The following is an 18145-nucleotide window of genomic DNA, read 5'->3' as shown; positions in this document are numbered from 1 at the left end:
GTTGTGTTTTACTGCCACAACCAAAATAATGCAGCTGCTGCACCTGATTCTGCCTTGCTGCAGGTCTGAGATTTATTTCTGTTTTCTTGATATTCACTAAAACCTGTGTTTTTATCTGAGCAAAATGCGCGACAAGCAGCAACGCGACCACCACTTACTAGACGCGCCCAAACGTACCGACGAATAACACAAAACTGAATCGGCGCTGAAGTGAGTTGTTGAGTTGCCTCATTGCGACAACCGCGGCGGCGACAGCAGCGCCGGCAGTGGCAGTGGCAGCACCAGCAGCGCGTGGCGAACATACTACAACTGTTCGAGGCCAATATATGTACATACATCAGCAGCGCAGCAGCACCCTGATGTGTAGTGTAGCGCAGCGGACGTTCCGGCGTCACCGCGGTGGTGCTGTTGCCATTCCAATTGGTTGCATGCGAGCGCTCACGCCGCTCCTGTGCGCTCTGCTCACCGCCAGATACAAGATACTTTGTTGCATGTATCTGTTGTTTGTTGAACGATAAGAGCGCTCAGCTGATCCGCCCGCGCCGCCGTTGTTGTCATCCATGAACTTCCGTCGTTCGCTTCCGTCATTTCCGATTGCATTACAGCATTTGTGGCAACCGATTTACCCATTAGTTACATTTTGTTTTGCTCTCGCACAAAATTTATCTGTTGATGCATGACAGTCGCTCATGGCGCATCCCGCTCCGGCTCTCGCGCTCGCGTTCTCTGCATTACACGGCCGTGATTATTGACAAACCCGTGTTTATGCCCCAATGTTCAACGATTCTGCTTCGCCGCGCATCTGGAAGATACAAACAGCTGCACGCTTTGGCAAACACTCGACGCGCTCGCTGGACGGGAATGTAACGATTTGTTTTTGTTTGCTTGTACGCATGTACTAGTGCACCAGTTTGGCCTCACACCTCCTTGCCGCTACCTCTAATGGCTGAAATGAACAAAGTCAGCGCGGCAGTAAGAAAGGGCTTTCCTCTATTTGGATAGTAGTTGTCGATTTCTAAGCTGGTTTAAAAACGAATTAAGCAAGCTGAGCTGAGTTTAGATTAAAGCGTATCTACGTGTATGTACATATTTGCACATGAAAGGCATACATACATAATTCCACCATAAGACACCACTAACAACATTGGGTGAGAAAAGTAATGACCTTTATGAGATTATTGGTTATGAACCTGTTATCTTTCTGCCATTTTGGCCTAAAAATAGAGACAGTGTTTGATAATAGACGAGTTGCGGCTCTCTCTCTTTTTTGCTCTCGCAGTCATTCCCACATTTTCATTATGTTATGCGCTCAAAAATTTATAACAGAATTCTTGTGTTCGTATAACAGTTATGCTTACTGGAATGTTTATGTTTTAACCTCACCTCACTTGCTTCCAATAAGATTTTTGCAGAAATATGCAGTAAGGTATTCGGCAGTTCCGACTTGTTTTGGCAAATACAAGACCCACATCCGAGCATCACCAGAATTATATTTTTAAGCCATTCGCAACATTTTTAATTGGGCGTAAGAAATTTTTACTTATGGCTCTCCTAGTAATGACAGCAATTACAGTAATTGATTGTCCTGCGCATAAAATCGCAAATAAAAGTAACAGTGCAGAGCAGGATTTTTGTACCAGTTTTGTGTTTTATGCTGAGAGAAAGAGAGCCCGCTTCACTTGTGTTTTTTTTTTGGGACCGAAGAGAATTATGGTTGACAGCAGCAGGTTCAGTTCCTGACTATTTGCAATCGTTTCGGTATTTATTTACCTCGGAGCCTCACTTTTTTATAGCAACTTTAGGCCATTGAATCCATTTACAGGAGAGAACAAACATTTATTGCATATACAAATGTACGTATGTACATATGTAAATAGAATCTACGCATTTACATATTTGTAGAAAGTAAATAGTACTTCAATGTGTGTGCAACTGTGTCACCTGTTGGTCGCATTTTCATATAACTTACGTTGGGAGGGGGGGAACTGAAGATTTCATTACAGAACTGGGTACGCTTTTGTGTTTCAGCCGCCTTCGATTCGCCAGTTCGATGCTCGCTATGTTTGAGTTCAGCTCGCTAAGCGAAAAATTTGTACGCGAAAGCAATAACAAAGTAAGGAAAGCATCCCATCGCTGCGAGTTTGGTTGTACGAGACGGGTTTCTCCACCCGCTAAGTGTTTGTCGATTCGATGGCTGCTAATATCAAACTCTTATTTATTAAATGTCAAATACGAAAATCGAACTGAAGAAGAAATTCTGATCCGATTACCTTCATTTACGTTGCTTATTACAAATTGCAATTTACAAATTATTTTCTAGTTACGTTTTTTTTCTAACAGAAATTATTTACAATACAAATATAACTTATAATTTTCTGCGCAAAAAAAAACTAGTTATCCAGTAATTTATTTTAGGGTTTAAATTATAAAACTAAAAAAACAGTTACTAAGAAGTATTTTTTTTAACGAAACTTATAATCCAACGGTGGGCAAACGCGGCTCTTTGAGCCAAATGCGGCTCTTTGATTAGCAAAGTGCGGCTCTTTTTAATTCCTCTTTGCGAGAACATTTTGGCTCTTTTTACTTTTGAAAATGCATATTTCTTTGCTGGATATTCTTTTCCATTGTGTTGTTTTTTTATTTTATTATTTTTATATACACGTACGCAATGAAAGAATTAAAATTGACTTTCCGACTTAATGTTCTTTGCCGATATGATGGAACATTTGCAAAACTTGAATTTCTCTCTACAAGGAGAGAATAAAAATGTTTTTGATTTGTCGCAAATTATTTTAAGTTTTGAAGCTAAACTGCGTCTTTTCATTCATGATCTCAAAAAAAGAATATTTTATCATTTTCCATAGCTAGAAAAAAATATTTCAAATGATTTAAAAGCAGATTTTGAAAAATGATTTGCCGATTTGAAATTATTGATATGTACGTTTGCATACTTCATAAACCTTTTTTTATGTAACATAATTGAAGATGAATTTACAATATCCGAAATACTCCTGTTTTAGGAAAAGCGAAGAGTTGGAGTTTTTGGAATTAAAAGATGATAAGACACTGGAAATGCAACGTAAAGGTTTGCAATTGCTTCAATTCCGGCAACAAGTACCAGATTGAAAATATCCTCTGTTGCAAACAGCTGCGTGGCGTATTTTTAAATTTTTGGTACAACGTACATATAACTGTGAGTCTTTGTAGGTACCCTACAATTAAATTCGTAACGTTAAAATACCGTTCACAATTGATTAACCAACATTTAACCGAACTGTTACGAACGGCTTTAACTGACATAAAACGAGAGTTTGAAAATTCGGCAAGGGATCTTTTGAATTTTCTTGAATATGTATCTATCTTACGTATATTAGAATAATAATAAAATTAATGTTTATCATTTCCAATAATAATTTTATTTAAAAAAATTTTTTTGTTTTTGTTATTGTTTTTTTTTGTGGCTCTTTGTAGCATCTTTTCTGTGTTGCCGGAAAAGGGGACCGGAAGTATTTTTGCGCAGAACTTCTTTCTGCGTAGGCTGTGGCTCTTTTCGGCCTCGACCGTACCCACCCCTGTACTAGAACACTATCTTCATAGTGAATTTGTCGATGACAGTTTTCAACAACTTTTAGGTTCGGTCCCTGACCATCACTATTACTGTAATCGATTGAGGTCTGGAAACCAGATGACAAATGATGATGATAAAATAATTAGAGATTCTACGGTATCTCTTCTGAAATTTGTTGCAATGTTGAATTCAAATTAGTTTTTTAAATAAAAAAGTGCGACTTTTGAGAAATCAGCTGAGAACTTAAACGTTTATGTAATATGAAGCGTAGCATAGAAAATTAAGGCTGGATAATGCGATATTTTAACACACCCTGATTAGTTTGTAAAACATCTTCCATCTAACTCTAATTTACGATGTGCTTAGTAAAATTTCAAAAGCACTTAATTGAAATATGACAGCAATGAAAAACGCATTCAGGCAGTTAACAGGATCACACTCGCGCTGCCTCGGCAGTTAGAGTCGAAAATCCTATGGTGATCAGCACGTACCCGGCTGGCAGCTCAATCATTCTTCACTCTCGAACCCAGCATGACGCAACCGCAATAGAAGGGAAGACCAACGGTAAAGCGTCAAACAGCAAAAAAGAGAAATTAAAATATAATTCATGCAAGGGCGAATAGAGCTGCCCGACGAACTGTAATAAGTAAGCTGTGAGCGCATAAATAATTGACTGTGTAATTCACACCCGGTCCGCGAGTGTAGGGAGATAAGGCATTGGCGTGGATGCAGCCAGAAGTGACGACATCGACGTCTAAGAGTTGGACAATGGAAGGAGCCAAATAATTGTAAGTAATGCATCACGTAGTATGAAAAAAGACGAGCATATGTATGTTGGTAAGTATGCATATATGACCGCGCCAGAAACCGTTGCACGAAACTCTCTGCAGATGTTGCTGACTCGACTGAGCCGGGCTCACCACCGTAAAGACACCACAAGCATAGCCAGTCCAGCGGGAATCCAAAAATCCATAAGCCGGTATCCGCCTCAAGGCAAGTCGCTGTGTAAAGTGTAATTAACAACTCGCATCTCAATGTGTATGATATACATATGTATGTATATCAAATTACCTTGTGAAAGATAAACAAAGCTGTTTTTTTCTTTTTCTTTTTATTTTTGTTTTTTATTTGCTTTATTCATTAAGCATGTTTTCGGTTGTCGTTGTTTCACGTGGAGACACTACTGGCAGAGTTCGATGTCAATGCGCCGAAGATAAATGAGTTGAATTAGTAAGAAAAACGCAGACACTTAAGCAATGCTGAGAAGAGACATCCGCGCATGCGCACCTCTGCGGATTAGTCATAACTTTATTTGGGCTATACACCTATGGCAGGCACTATTAACAAAAACTTGTAATGCCCTGCATTTACTTCCGTTTTTTTGGGGAGGCCTTAATTGTCTTCCTGGCAAGTTTTAGTATTGAAGCGACCGAAGGGAGTCGGGTCATGAAATTGGTGCCAATGTATAGTTTATTTACCAGAGGACAGCGCATGGAAACTGCACGTTTCTCCGGCCAACATAAAGTGAATATTCCGTTATCGATCATAAGAGTGCAATACAAATAAGTATAAGTATGACCATGTTCATACATGCATATGTATGGATGTGTTCAATCACATCTGACACCCACTTCTATGTATTGTATGTATGTATGTATTTATCGGCAAATTGCATGCCGGTCTCAGCAGACCCTAATTGCTCTACTTTCGGCTAATCTGGCAACTGTGGACGTGGTAAGACAGGATTAATTGCTCGTTATTTTGCATACAGTCAGGATTAGAAGCAAAAGCATATGTAAGTATGTATGTATGTATGCATGAGAATATGTACCTTAACTGCATCCCCGATTTGGCCACTGCATGGCGAGGCAGCAGCGAACACTGAGTACCGTTCAGTGCCGAGTCATTTGCAAATATTATTATCGGTTTACTGATAATTTATGCCAACTCAATGGGAATGCGAATGTCGAAATCCTGGCTAAGGACCTCGATGAGCCTGTGGGCGCGATTGAATGAGCGGGACGAGACAGGCGTTGTGGTTGGGTTCGGGTGATAAGACTTACGTAAATCTATCCGAGCATGAAAATACCAATTATGATACTGCATATTTGTGTAAAATCCATGCAACAACAACACTGGCTAAAAGCCATCTACAACTTCACAGTAAAAAGGAATTCAATGCAAAATTGCATAGAGAAAAAACAACAAAAAGTAAAGCAATATTGTGGAAATTAAGTAAACAAAAACCGATTGTGTACCCACTTTCAAACAGGCACACTCACAAACACACCAATAAGCATACATATACACAAGTATGTATGTATGTGCATAGGAAAGGCGATGAACACACACTGGTCCTGACACCGCAAGCAATGTTGTTGCAAGGGCAGCCAGCCGGGCAGCAATGGGAAGTGAGACGAGGAATTAAGAAGTTTGCATTTGAAAAATTATCGGAGATGAATTGAGCAGAATTGAAAAACCATTGACTGACTGGGACAAAGGGAGGGATTTACAATGTGAAGAAGCCTGCTTTAGCTACGACCGTAAGTATACTTACATATATACATGTATACAGTATACTGTAGGTCTAACAATTATGTATGTACTCGCATAGCTCACAATTGAAAGAGTGGTGATGGATGGGTCTGTTGCACACACACACACACACACACACACATATGTATGTAATTACACATACAACCGAATATTAATACGGGAATTAATATAAACTTATTTCTTGGTGAGGGAGCCGATTCACTGCAGGGTGGTTGCGCGTGCAATTGCATTCGTAGTTGGAATTTGCATTGAAATGAGAATGGCTAACGATAAAACAATTTATGCCTAAAACTTTTAACAAATATTCGTTCAATTCAGATTTTCTTAAATTTTTGTGAACAGTAAATTGAGCTTTGAATGCAAAGAAATGCCTTTTGCTCAGCCAACAAAGCCACCGACTTGTAGAAATCGAACAAAAACTGCTTAATGTGAGTTTTTCATCACTGTAAAATGCTACTTTTACCCTTCCGGCACGCGCTAGACGACCGCCGTCTCGCCACCCACAGATGCTCCTCGTTCAAAAACATTTACAGCAACGTTTCCTATTGGACGTGCGGACTCCGAGGCACAGCTCATCCGACATACATACTTTCATACAAACAAATGTGGGTATATGCATACATTGTACATTAGGGTGGTCCAAAAATACATGCGGGGGAGGGTGAAGGGGGGAGTTTGAAATGTTGATCTCTCACCCCCTAGGATTTTTCTAAATGTAAAAAATATGATATTTAGAACTGCTGCAAAGCCCATGAAGTTTTTTCCATGTAATTTAGGTATATGGGGAAAAACAGTTTTTGGTTGAAATGGTATATAATTCTTGAAAATCAATATTTTTTTATCCGAAAACTCTGTTTCTCTTCAGGAGACTTGGAATAATAATAGCCAATTTTATAATTTTATAGGTTCCCAAAAAAAAAAAAAAAAAATGTAATGGGAAAAATGGTAAAAACTAAGCAATTGGGTATTATTAATAGAAGTCTGCTGAAACAGAGAGAAACAGAGTTTTCCGATCGAAAAATATTAATTTTCAAATATTCTAGAGAACAAGTGTTTTTCCCCATAGAAAATACATGGAAAACTTCTTGGGCGTTGAGGCAGTTCTAAACATAATTTTTTGTTTTTTTTTTACAAATAAATAGGGATACTTTTTTCCTTTTAGAAAAGTCCAAGGGTGGGAGCTCAATATTTAAACTTTATTTTGACCACCTTAATGTACATACGTACATGCGCATGTATTCGCCAACAAGAGTTCATTGCTTATTGCCACACATGCAATTGAGTTCCGATTGTGGAGCGGGTGTTGGGATGTTGGGCTACTCACTCCCGCTTCTGATGTTGATTATGGCATTGCATTTGCTTTTTCTTGGTTCGCTTCGGGCCGTTTGCTTGACGCCGGTTGCACTTCGATGGCGGCACAAGTGGAAACATTCGAATTTTATTGCTCATTCGTGGGATTATTGTAATGAATTACGCCTTTCGTCTTTTCGGCTGAAATTGCACTGCTGCCCACCAGACCACTCCAGTCCAATGTCCAGTTGCCACGTCTGCCGATTTGTCTCGCAGGTTTTATCCAGAACGTTTATATTGTTCGGAGGCAATGAGTGAGAAAAATCAGCACTGAAGCGGCCAAGAGAAGTGCAGAAAATGTACGACATTCGCCATTTAATCCTCGGTTTAGTCCGTTTGCAGCCAGTTTCCGGTAGTAGAAGTATCTCGGCTCAGCTTACAGATAACCGCAAGGGGGGGATGTGAGAGAAGCTACGCAAACATGTGTTTGTGCGAAGTGAAGTGGGTGCATTCAAGAATGTTAACATATGTAGTATATACATACATACATATATAGAGTGTAGGCACGTCGCACTCATGTTCAACAGCAGGCTGGCAGAGACTTCGGTTGGTGGAAGTGAAACAAGTCGCAATGATTGTAAACAGACGTATGCCGTCTTTGCGGTAAATTATGCTCTATACGTTATCCAGCTTTGTGTTTGGATGGGATTCGTGTGCAATTGTGATGCAATTTTTGAATCACTGAACACTGTTTTCAACAGCACTGATAAGTGATCAAATGCAATATTGAGCTCCGCCGCAAACGCATATAGCTTTATCTCTGCATTTTTAGCTTGAAGTGCTACCGAACCATTAGTGAACTGCGAAATTTTCAGCTGGCGATTAGTTACCATGAATTGACTTTTGCATGTTTTTTCTATTAAGATTTCTTAGGTAGAAAACTTACTGCACATATTGTGCTATTTACTCGAGTTTAATTGGAGCTGGATGCTGACGGACGAGATTCTTCGCGTAATTAAACTCTAAATTCCATACAGCTTGGTTGGGAGGGAAACAAGTGCTTATTAAATGTATGCACATTTTCAGGAAAGTAGCCAGGATTTTTTTTTTGGAAGGGGGCCGGGGGAGGTTTCTGAGAAAATAGTTTTATTTTTCACTTTTGCAGCTGTATTTGTTTCTCGAAGTCCAATGACCCAGCAAAAACTTTTAACTTTTTGGAAAGTATTTATTTTTGTACACTCTAAAAAATTTGTTTTGTGTTTAAATTTGCGCATATTAATATAGGTAACCAGTTTTCGCTCTTAATGAAAGCAAATTTACACACAATGTTAATTAAATTAAACACTGCTTGTTTACTTTTACTTATCACATGTGTGGCGTAAAATAAATTTCACATTTGTTTTTTTAGTTCTAAAATTTTTTTGTTCACAATTTCTCAGTTTACACATAAAATGTTTAAAATTTTCTCTAAAAAAATTTTGTTTAAATTTACGCATACACAGAGAGGTAACCAGCTTCCTCTCCTAATGTGTGCAAAATTAAACACTGTTTGTTTACTTTTACATACCAAATTTGTCACGAAGAGAACAATTACACACAAAGTCTTTTTAATTGAGTTAAAAATATATTTTTACTTTAAAAATGTTTGTAATTTTAAACATTTCAAGTGTATATTTATATATATATTTGAAACGACTCATGTTCAAAATCGAATTTTCAACATCTTTTGCGTATATTTACACAGTTTCTGGTTGAAAAATAAACACTTTTCAGTAGTAGTTTTACATGCGCTTTTTAGAGGGTATCTGTGAAGTAACACAATACAAGTCGCCTCAATATACAGGGGAGCGGCGATGGGGGCGATCGCTCCCCCCAGAGCTAGAAAAAAATTTCGGTTAAAATATATTACCTCAAACGAGAAATTTTAAAACAAATTAAAAAAAAACTTTTATCTTCAATCGTAATCCCTTTTTTGGCTTGCACAAGAATATTTATAGAATAAGAAAGCATGTAAATCTCTTATATTAATGGACTACAAAACTGCATACCTAAAAATTCGAAGCAAAAAGTTTAAAATTTTTGGGTGTAATAGTTAAAGTTTGTTGAATTTTTATAATTTTTGTAAGAAGTTTGAAATGTGGATTTATGTGGTTCTGGTTAGGTAATGTGTTAGGCATTTATAAAAAAAAAACTATAAACATTAGATTAACAAAATAAAAACCAAAACTGGTCAAAATGTAACTTATCTCAATCAGCTGACCTCCCCTGCGTCCACCTCAACAAACAAACAAATAAAGATTATCAGCCCTATAAACCTACCTCTGACAACTGTCACACACATAGCTGTCATGGGTGGGATATGCTTCTCTGTTGAACTATTCTTATCTAACAACGTGGAAACGACAATGCAATTATGGTAAGTATTTGCAATGAATTTCTAACATTATGTAACAAACACGAAACACAAACTCAACTTCTGTAAATAAAACAAATAAATAAATATAACAACTTTTACCTTTTTTGTCACGGGTGGGATAAGACTGCTTAATAATAACTCATAATATAGATTAAGCACTCACAAAATTTAATATGTGACACAACTTTATTAAATACAGATGAGTTCTACTATATATTTTTCTTACTAAACACTTGAATTATGAATTGCGAATTATTTGACAGTGCATTCAACACAACCTACTTTAAACTCATATATGTATACTGCTTTAATAAGCCCAGAGCATAAATTTTAATCTTGTGCTTTTTTACAAAATAGTATAATTGTTTTAATTTGTTGTTTGTAAAATTATATCACAAAATATTTTAACTCGGACTTCATAAAAATTACCAAAGCCTCTATTTGCGTGAAAAATAAATGAGGGTTTAAGCAGGTTGGATGCTTGTAGGTCATATATGTAGCTTCGATTGGTCACTCCGATGTGAATCAAGTTAGATGCCTGTAATTTAACGTTACTCGACAAGTCGACCCCAATCGCCCCTCCCCAATTAAAATCCTGTATCCGCCACTGGTTGCCTGTTTCAAAAAGCAAGGTCGGCTTAAATAAAGGCTGAAAATTGACAGGTTGTGATTTGAAAATATTTTGCAGACGGTTGCCACCTTGTTACAAAGTTAGATTCAATATAAGCAACAGGTTAAATAAATTACTGCATTGTGATTATAAATCAAAATTGCTTTGAAGAAACTTTATTTCCATTTCCAAACTTTATTTGCATGAAGGAGTGTTGCCACCTGATTTTATAATTAAATTCAAATTGAATTAAGAGTATTAGATGATTTAAATATGTAGCACAATACAAGTGTCCGACGAAAAACGTTTAACGAGGTTTTGGATTAAAAATAATTTGAACAGGATTGCCATATGTTTGAAAGGTCGAATAAAATTAAACTATATGAAATAAGTCAAATTAATTCTTAAGGTATGGGTATAAATAGGCATGGGCTAAAAATGGTTCTTTCTAAACTTTATTTAAGAGGGTTGCCATATGTTTTTGAAATAAAATTCAACTTGAATTAATGGAATTAGATTTACAATTTTAATTTGTACCGCAATATGTTTGTCAGTCGAAAAAGGTTTAACAAGGTTTTGATTTTAAAATATTTTGAATAGGGTTGCCGCTTGTTTTAAAATTAGAATTTAATTAAAGTATGTATAATTTGAATGAAATATTAAAACATGATGTGAAACGAAGTTGGTGAGATATCCTAAGTTTGAATATTAATAATATTAAGGAGGGTTGCCACCTGTTTAAAAAGGTAAACTCAATTTATTTAATAAGTGTAACAAATTATTAAAAATATGGGTATCAAATGAAATGGGTTTAAAAAGGCTTTATTTCTTAACTATATTTAGGAGCGTTTCCAGCTGTTTCAGAAGTCTTAGCTAACTTATGCACAAATCCGAAGACGAAGATAATGCGAAGACGAGCACGAACACGAAGGATACCACCAATAATAAGTAATACAAATTTCTGCACTATGAAAGGAAATAAAAACAAGTTGATAAAGGCGTTGTAATGAATCGTAGTAGTGATACACGTAATGGCATATATATATTTATAAGCTGATAGTGGATCTTCTTCTCTATTGCTAAGTATTAATATTTTGCAATTCATATTGATTTATTAAATTCAATTTAATACAATCAAACCGAATATTTTATAGGCCGTTTTTAACTTGCGCTGGACTGATCCTCTTCATTAATTATATCTAAGTAATCAAAACAATTTGTGCTTTTCTTTATTATTTTATCTGGAAACAAGACCTACAAAAACTATGTATGGTACGGACACATATATTTTTAGGTTAATTTTTACAAAGCATCTCTGATTATAATGATTTTTTCGAAAATTTTCCATTTTTGGTTTAATTTTTCGAGGATTGGATATTCTGTCAATATAACGAAACTATGGATATAACGAAGCATTTGTCTAGCTCCTTCAACCTCGCTAATATGTTTGTATTTGTTTCTTCCTTTTTTTCAGATTATGTGTAACCTATTATGACCTGGAACAACGGGCAATACTGTTCGTACCTAATCTTCGATGACATCGTGAAGCAGATATACCGAAACTAGGTCAGCCTACGACGATCTATGCAGCTGCTTAAAAACCACCTATATTAAATAACATGTGAAGCATTTCTCTATTCACAAATGTCCCCGCAGTAAGATGAACTAACCAAGAATCACTGCCGACCTAGCTTACTCACTTGGTTACGAGAATAGTTTCCGATTTACTTTAAAGTAATAAAGACTTTCAGTCTTGTATTAAACTCGTCGTTGCCTCGCGAAATGATACCCACTCATTCCCATTGGCTTTCTGGTCACTTCGGTAGCTGATCTGCAACCAGTTAATTATTGCCACCTAAGTAAGCAACTGCACGGCGACTATCTGCAACGGCAACGTTGGTTACTCGTCGAAGCGCAGCTGGCATCTGAAAAGCTATTTGCGGTTTTAATTGCCGTTAACAACATCGTTCCATGCCGGAATCGGTCAAATTGTCAAAAGAGATGGAAAGACCATGGATTGAATGCAAATGGAGAAGATGAAGGCGAGTAAAGGGCATTGACTGACAGGCTGAGGTTACAACTGAACTTAGAAATTGAAGCTTAATGAATGTCCAGATAATCGCAATGACTTCAAATCAAAAAGAAGCAAGCAATTCATATGCGAACACGATTCAGTAAGCTAGATGCGATTATTTAAAGATTATATATTCTTGGGTATAGGTACATATGTTGATATGTATTTAGATATTTATTCCATCGCTGAGCTTTTTTGGTAGAGTGGAAGCTAGGCATTAGTGTGGGCCGAAACTACGTTTTTTTTAGAAATTTGATTGGCAATAGCAAACATATGGTTCATTTGCTCCAAAAACAATCCGTGTGAAAGATGAAAATTTGTTGGTCAATATCTTATCCAAGTACATCAAAGTCCATCAAAAATTAATAAATTCATTAATTAAAACATTTTTTTTTACTAAAATTGAAAGCACCTTCGAAAGTATTAGTCCTACATAATTTGTTGCATGTGCCTTTTTTTGTAGAGAATCGAAGTAATCTAAGAAAACATTTATTTAGCACTTGAACTTTGATGGACTTGGGCGAGCCTAAGATATTGACCAAAAAATGTTCATCTTTCACACAGATTGGTTTTAGAGCATAATGAAACATATTTTTGCCATTGCCAATCAAAATTCTAAAAAAAAAAACGATTTTCGGCCCCCGCTGCTATGCATACCGCACACGGATTTCAAAAGAGAGGAAAAAACACTTTTTTCATCGGCTTTTGCTGAGATAATTTCCAAAGTGACAAATTTTGATTTAGTACACTTTTGAGCAGTGTCAGTGATATGTACTGTACATCCATATGATGTGAACGAAGTAGGGGATGTTCATCATTTCGATTAATCTGACAATATAATTTTTTTAACCTTTGTGGCAAAGGGTTCGAGTGCGTCCAAACTATTGCCGCCCCGACGCCGATACCGACCTCATCTCAGATTCCTGCCTGAGTCCATGACAATAGGCGAACTAAACAGGTCACATAAAATCGTGCGCTTTGTGAGGCAGTTAATAATAACCTGCCGTACGCAATGGCAAAGAAAGTTGCAACAAAAGATATTCGTTGCTGAGATTGTTATCATTCATAGCCGATGTGGCATCGACAATACAATGTCCATGCAAATGTCCATGTGTGGATGCACAATAAAAGGTGCATTTTTTACTATGACAACAACAATAATAGAAAATCTTTCTCAAGTGAGTGAAATATATGTATTTCAACATGAAGTTCTAGCTTTTGCGGCATTGAGGAGTGTATATGTATATGTATGTAAATACACATGTATGTACTATGCGTACGTTTACATGCCTTTGCTGGGCAACTATCGCCTGAGTGAAGCTTTACTAAGAAGCATTCTTATTTTTGCTACATCTCTCTGACCCCGGCCAGTAGCCCGCCGCTCACGTCCGATAAGACGCATGAATGCACAAACGCACTCACAGGCACACACAAGCACACACAAGCACACACAAGCACACTCGCCACTGCTCACAATGCCAGGTGCGCAATAAACTGCAAAGGTAATAAAATACACCAAAGACGATGGGCCAACACGGACACGGACACGGACACGACTACGAACAACAACAACACAATAAGATACTTTTGTAAGGATGATATTTTTGCCGGAATTAACTGGAGCCTTCAACTACACTGCATTTGTGCCATGCCGTGCATCCTATGTCCATTCGCTGCACTCTCCACATCCTTACATATTTACTACATCTGCGCCCAACTAAGTTTTATTATAGTACATCAGTAATAAGGCCTTCGCGTGAGTGTGCATGTCCACAGCAGGATGTGCGTAATGCGTGCCGAATGCAATTTTTCAAAATTGAATCAACATTTTGTAATGTTTCCCAAATCGAATTATTTAGCGAAATTGCAATCGAGAAGACCGTGAAAGCGACGACCATTAACAATAGAAAGCAATAAAGCTCAAAAGATATCCCACAATAGGAAATATGAATTGGAGAAATCCAAGAAAATCGCCTTTTTTATTAAATAAAGGCAGTGACCAGTTAAAATGAGGGGCAGAAGTGATACTTGATACTAAAAGACAGATTGCAAGTACATAAATACACTTAAGTACATAGATCACATACATATTTAGATATGTATTTTTTTTCTTCTTCTTGATCAATGTAACAAAAGTGGGAAACTCAATTAGGATAACATTATTAACTTTTAGCCTTTAATACATATTTGTTAGTAAACATATTTCGGATCACTTACCCTGCTTGGCTCTGCGAGTCACTGGACTGGTTTTCATTAGAGCGCAGCGTATCGGTAATTAAAAATTCTGGAAAAAGAGAATAAATTATGAACTAAATGATAGTCTCTTGTACGTTTCTTTAACTGCATTACACATATCGCTCATTTATTTCGACAGTGTCGTAAGCCAAAAGAATACAAACTCAAATTAAGTATGCCGATATGACCTCTACCTGTCACCAGCAGCTAAGTGGAACGAAATAGGCATTTGTTTTTATTTCGGGAATATATGTATCGAGCTCTAACCGCCAAAAAGATGTAAGCGACATTTTTTCCAAAATTTTATTTTTGATAAAGAAATGTTCCTTAAACAACTAAATGCATATCTGCATCAAAAACAAATCTCGCTTACTCGTTTTGGCGGTTAGGCCTCGATATGTAAATTCAAAACTTTAAAGCAGGTTTTATCGAGGTTTTAGTTTCATAAATTTTGACAGTATCGAAATAAAAGAGCCATATACATACATATGTAACTATAAGCAGACTTGCAGAAAAAAAGCGTCAATTCATAAAAAGAACCAGTTAGCTTTATGCGGAATTGCTATAAAATATATAACTTATAGTTAAGTACAGAAAGCTAACTTGAAATTAGTTGAAAAGTAATGCAGGAGTCATGCCGATATAATCGGGAGATATTTTTTCTTAAATAAGTTTCTATTTAAACCGACCGTACGTGGCGAAGAGTCACACCCTACGAGAGGTGCTCCTGCTTTTACTGAATATGGCAGATCTAGAGAGAAGAACTCGATAAAATCTGTAAGTCCAGGTGTTAATCGGACCGTGCCTACGGATTGAACGGCACTACGTTAGTGATGTCTTCTAACGGTGTACTTCAGTCACGTGGCGCCGCCTGGTTTTAGCCAGCCTTTTCGGGCTACCGAGCCTCGAATGATCTCTCTCTTCCCGCATTACTCGTGGGATCCTTTTGGAAGACACTTTTAAAAATAAAATCGAGTCTTACTCGCTGCCCAATGAACTTGACTGACAAATGGCGGCTGCAGCGGACGCGATGGATTCAACTCCAAACGTCCAAAGTGGCGAGCCAGGCCAAAACGACACTACAAAGGACGAAAAGGGCGCAAGCCCAAAAGGCTTAAGTAGTGAAAAAACGATTTTGGATGTCGAGAGACAGCAGCGAAAGCGCTCCACGAAGCCCAAATTTAGCTGCTGCACTATCCGCCCGGGATGGATGACTGGCTACGAAATGTAGCTTCCACTTTACGGCAGTGGAAGGGCGCGGTACTTAAGGTTGCTGACCCCAGCGAAGTGTCCAGACTAACGGTTTATGTGGGGTAATTTTCAGAACCAGCTTACTATATCCTTAGCCGTTTCGAGGGCCAGTACTCTGACTTACGGGTAGGTAGCTGGACGGCACTCAACAGGGTACAGAGAGGCCCCACCACTGAACTAACGTTTGCTGTCGACCAGTGCCCTCCTCCAATACCAATGTCGCAGGAGCAGCGGACAACGAACTACCTTGCGACAGCCTACAGATCGGCCCTAACTGCTTACAACAGTGAGCTCAGAAGGTCCAAAAGGGACACAAGGCGTGAGTACTGCGGGGAATATCTTCCCTTCCGGCTGCTCAGCGCCTACATAAGGCCCTCAAATTGGATTATCGGTGTGAATATAACGAAAAGAGGCCTAGCGAGCTGGTCCTTATGGTATTTACCCTTGCCTGCCTGATGTACTCCTGCTTACGGTAACCACCTTAACGTAATCCTTTTACATCTTTCTTTTTACTTTGGGAAGAATATTTTACTCGTTTTCTAAAAGCGCGCCACGTAACGCGCGCCTAAAAACGCAAGGAAATATGTCATAAAGGCTTTTGTTACGTTTTTGCGCATTAAGCCAAAAAAATAAACAATTTAAAAAATACCTACAAGATTTTCTTCGATGATGCCGTTCACCAAGCGAACGATTATCACAGACTACATAATGATTTATAACTCAAAGTTGGTTAATATTAGTATGTTAGCAACATTCAATTTCCTTCTTAAGCTTCGATTTTAAAGGGGAAATGCTAATAACGCAAAAATCATAATTAGTTTTAAACTTTATTCGCATGACTTACTACTTAAAGCTTTACAAGCGACCAATCATTAGAAGCTTAATACTATATTCACAGGAGTTATAAACATTAACTAGTCTGTGAAGGTATTCACACTATTATTTTCTACTGAAATATTTCCCTTTTTAAGCTCTTGCCATCAATAAACGAAAGTATTCCCAAATAACATTATTATCAGTGCTATCTTTGCACGTTATCCTGCAAGCTTTAAAAGCTTCATTCAATTAAACCACACTCTCTGCCATAATATTATAGCTAAAGTCTGCTTATGACCAGCAGAAAGCTCTACGAAACTCACCCTTCTGCAATGGTTGCTGTTGGTGCAGCTGATTTGTTGGTATGAACTCTTCGTGCTTTTGGTCGCCTTTGTCCTCGTACTTGAGCTTATAATCTGAATGCTTTCGCAGCGACATCAAAAGCGACTGTGCTCGTGGTGGAATTTCCGGTGGAGCTGGCTCTGGTGGTGGTTCAGACTCACCGCCGGAAGCGGTGAACTCGTCTAAATCCATAACAACCGAGCTTTCCGCTGTAGATTGCGCGTACTCCCGCAGCTCTTTTTGAATCTGCTGCAATTTTAGCTTTTCCCGCTCACTACGACTGGCAATGGCTGCTGCCACAGCACCAGCCGCCGCTGCCGAGGAGGTGGCGTTGCTGTTCGAAGAGGCACCGCTACTTGAGGAGGTCATTCCGCCAGTGGCGCCGCTACCTCTACTGTTCCCGCGATTCGCCGAACGTCCGCTTTTCGTGCGTGGAGTGCGCGCCGCGGCGCCACTTATGCTGTCGCGGGCGCTCGGATTGAGGCTGCTAGCGGTCGAGTTGGTGGGCAATAAAAAGGAGGAATTCAGTGCACTTAGACCACCAGCGCCACTGCTGCTGGCGGTAAGAGCTGCTGCGCCTTCCACAACCACTTGTAAACGATCCAACATTGCTGCGCTACCGGAGTACGACAGTCGGTCGCTCATCGAGTCTGAGTTGGACTGGGAATCATATTTTGCGTTGAGAAAGGGATTTGTGCTGCGCGTCGTATTGGTGCAGTTTGGCAGGAGTGCCGCGTTCGGAGACGGCTGATTCGTCTGATACTTATTGGTGGCAGTGATTTGTGCCGCCGCCGTTGTGGCAGCGAGAACAGTCTGTTGTTTTATGGGCGAGCAGAGCCCGGTGTTTTGCTGTTGCATTTGCAGGTGGAATGCTGAAGTGGAGCTGTGGTCTCGCAATGCGCTCGGATACTCATTAAGCAGAGATGTAGGAACAGCTGGGTTTTCACAATCCGAGCCATAGCGGTCTAAGTCTGTAAAGAAGAAAAA

The 18145-nt window shown here is 38.4% G+C and overlaps 1 protein-coding gene across 1 annotated transcript in view; it reads right to left on the bottom strand.

The window, feature by feature from the left end:
* The window catches only part of LOC118732419 (teneurin-a-like), a gene marked incomplete in the record, with an annotated part of 439680 nt that overhangs the window by 280864 nt on the left and 140671 nt on the right, over positions 1-18145 (bottom strand). The window contains 2 exon segments of the mRNA XM_036461555.1: positions 14732-14798; positions 17140-18129. Coding sequence (XP_036317448.1) covers positions 14732-14798; positions 17140-18129 — 1057 coding nt within the window.

Source organism: Rhagoletis pomonella, unplaced genomic scaffold, assembly GCF_013731165.1.
Source record: "Rhagoletis pomonella isolate Grant_MI unplaced genomic scaffold, Rhpom_1.0 Rhpom_scaffold_00002, whole genome shotgun sequence".
NCBI lineage: Eukaryota > Metazoa > Arthropoda > Insecta > Diptera > Tephritidae > Rhagoletis > Rhagoletis pomonella.
Note: the sequence above shows the minus strand (reverse complement) of the source record. Positions and strands in the feature narration are given on the sequence as shown.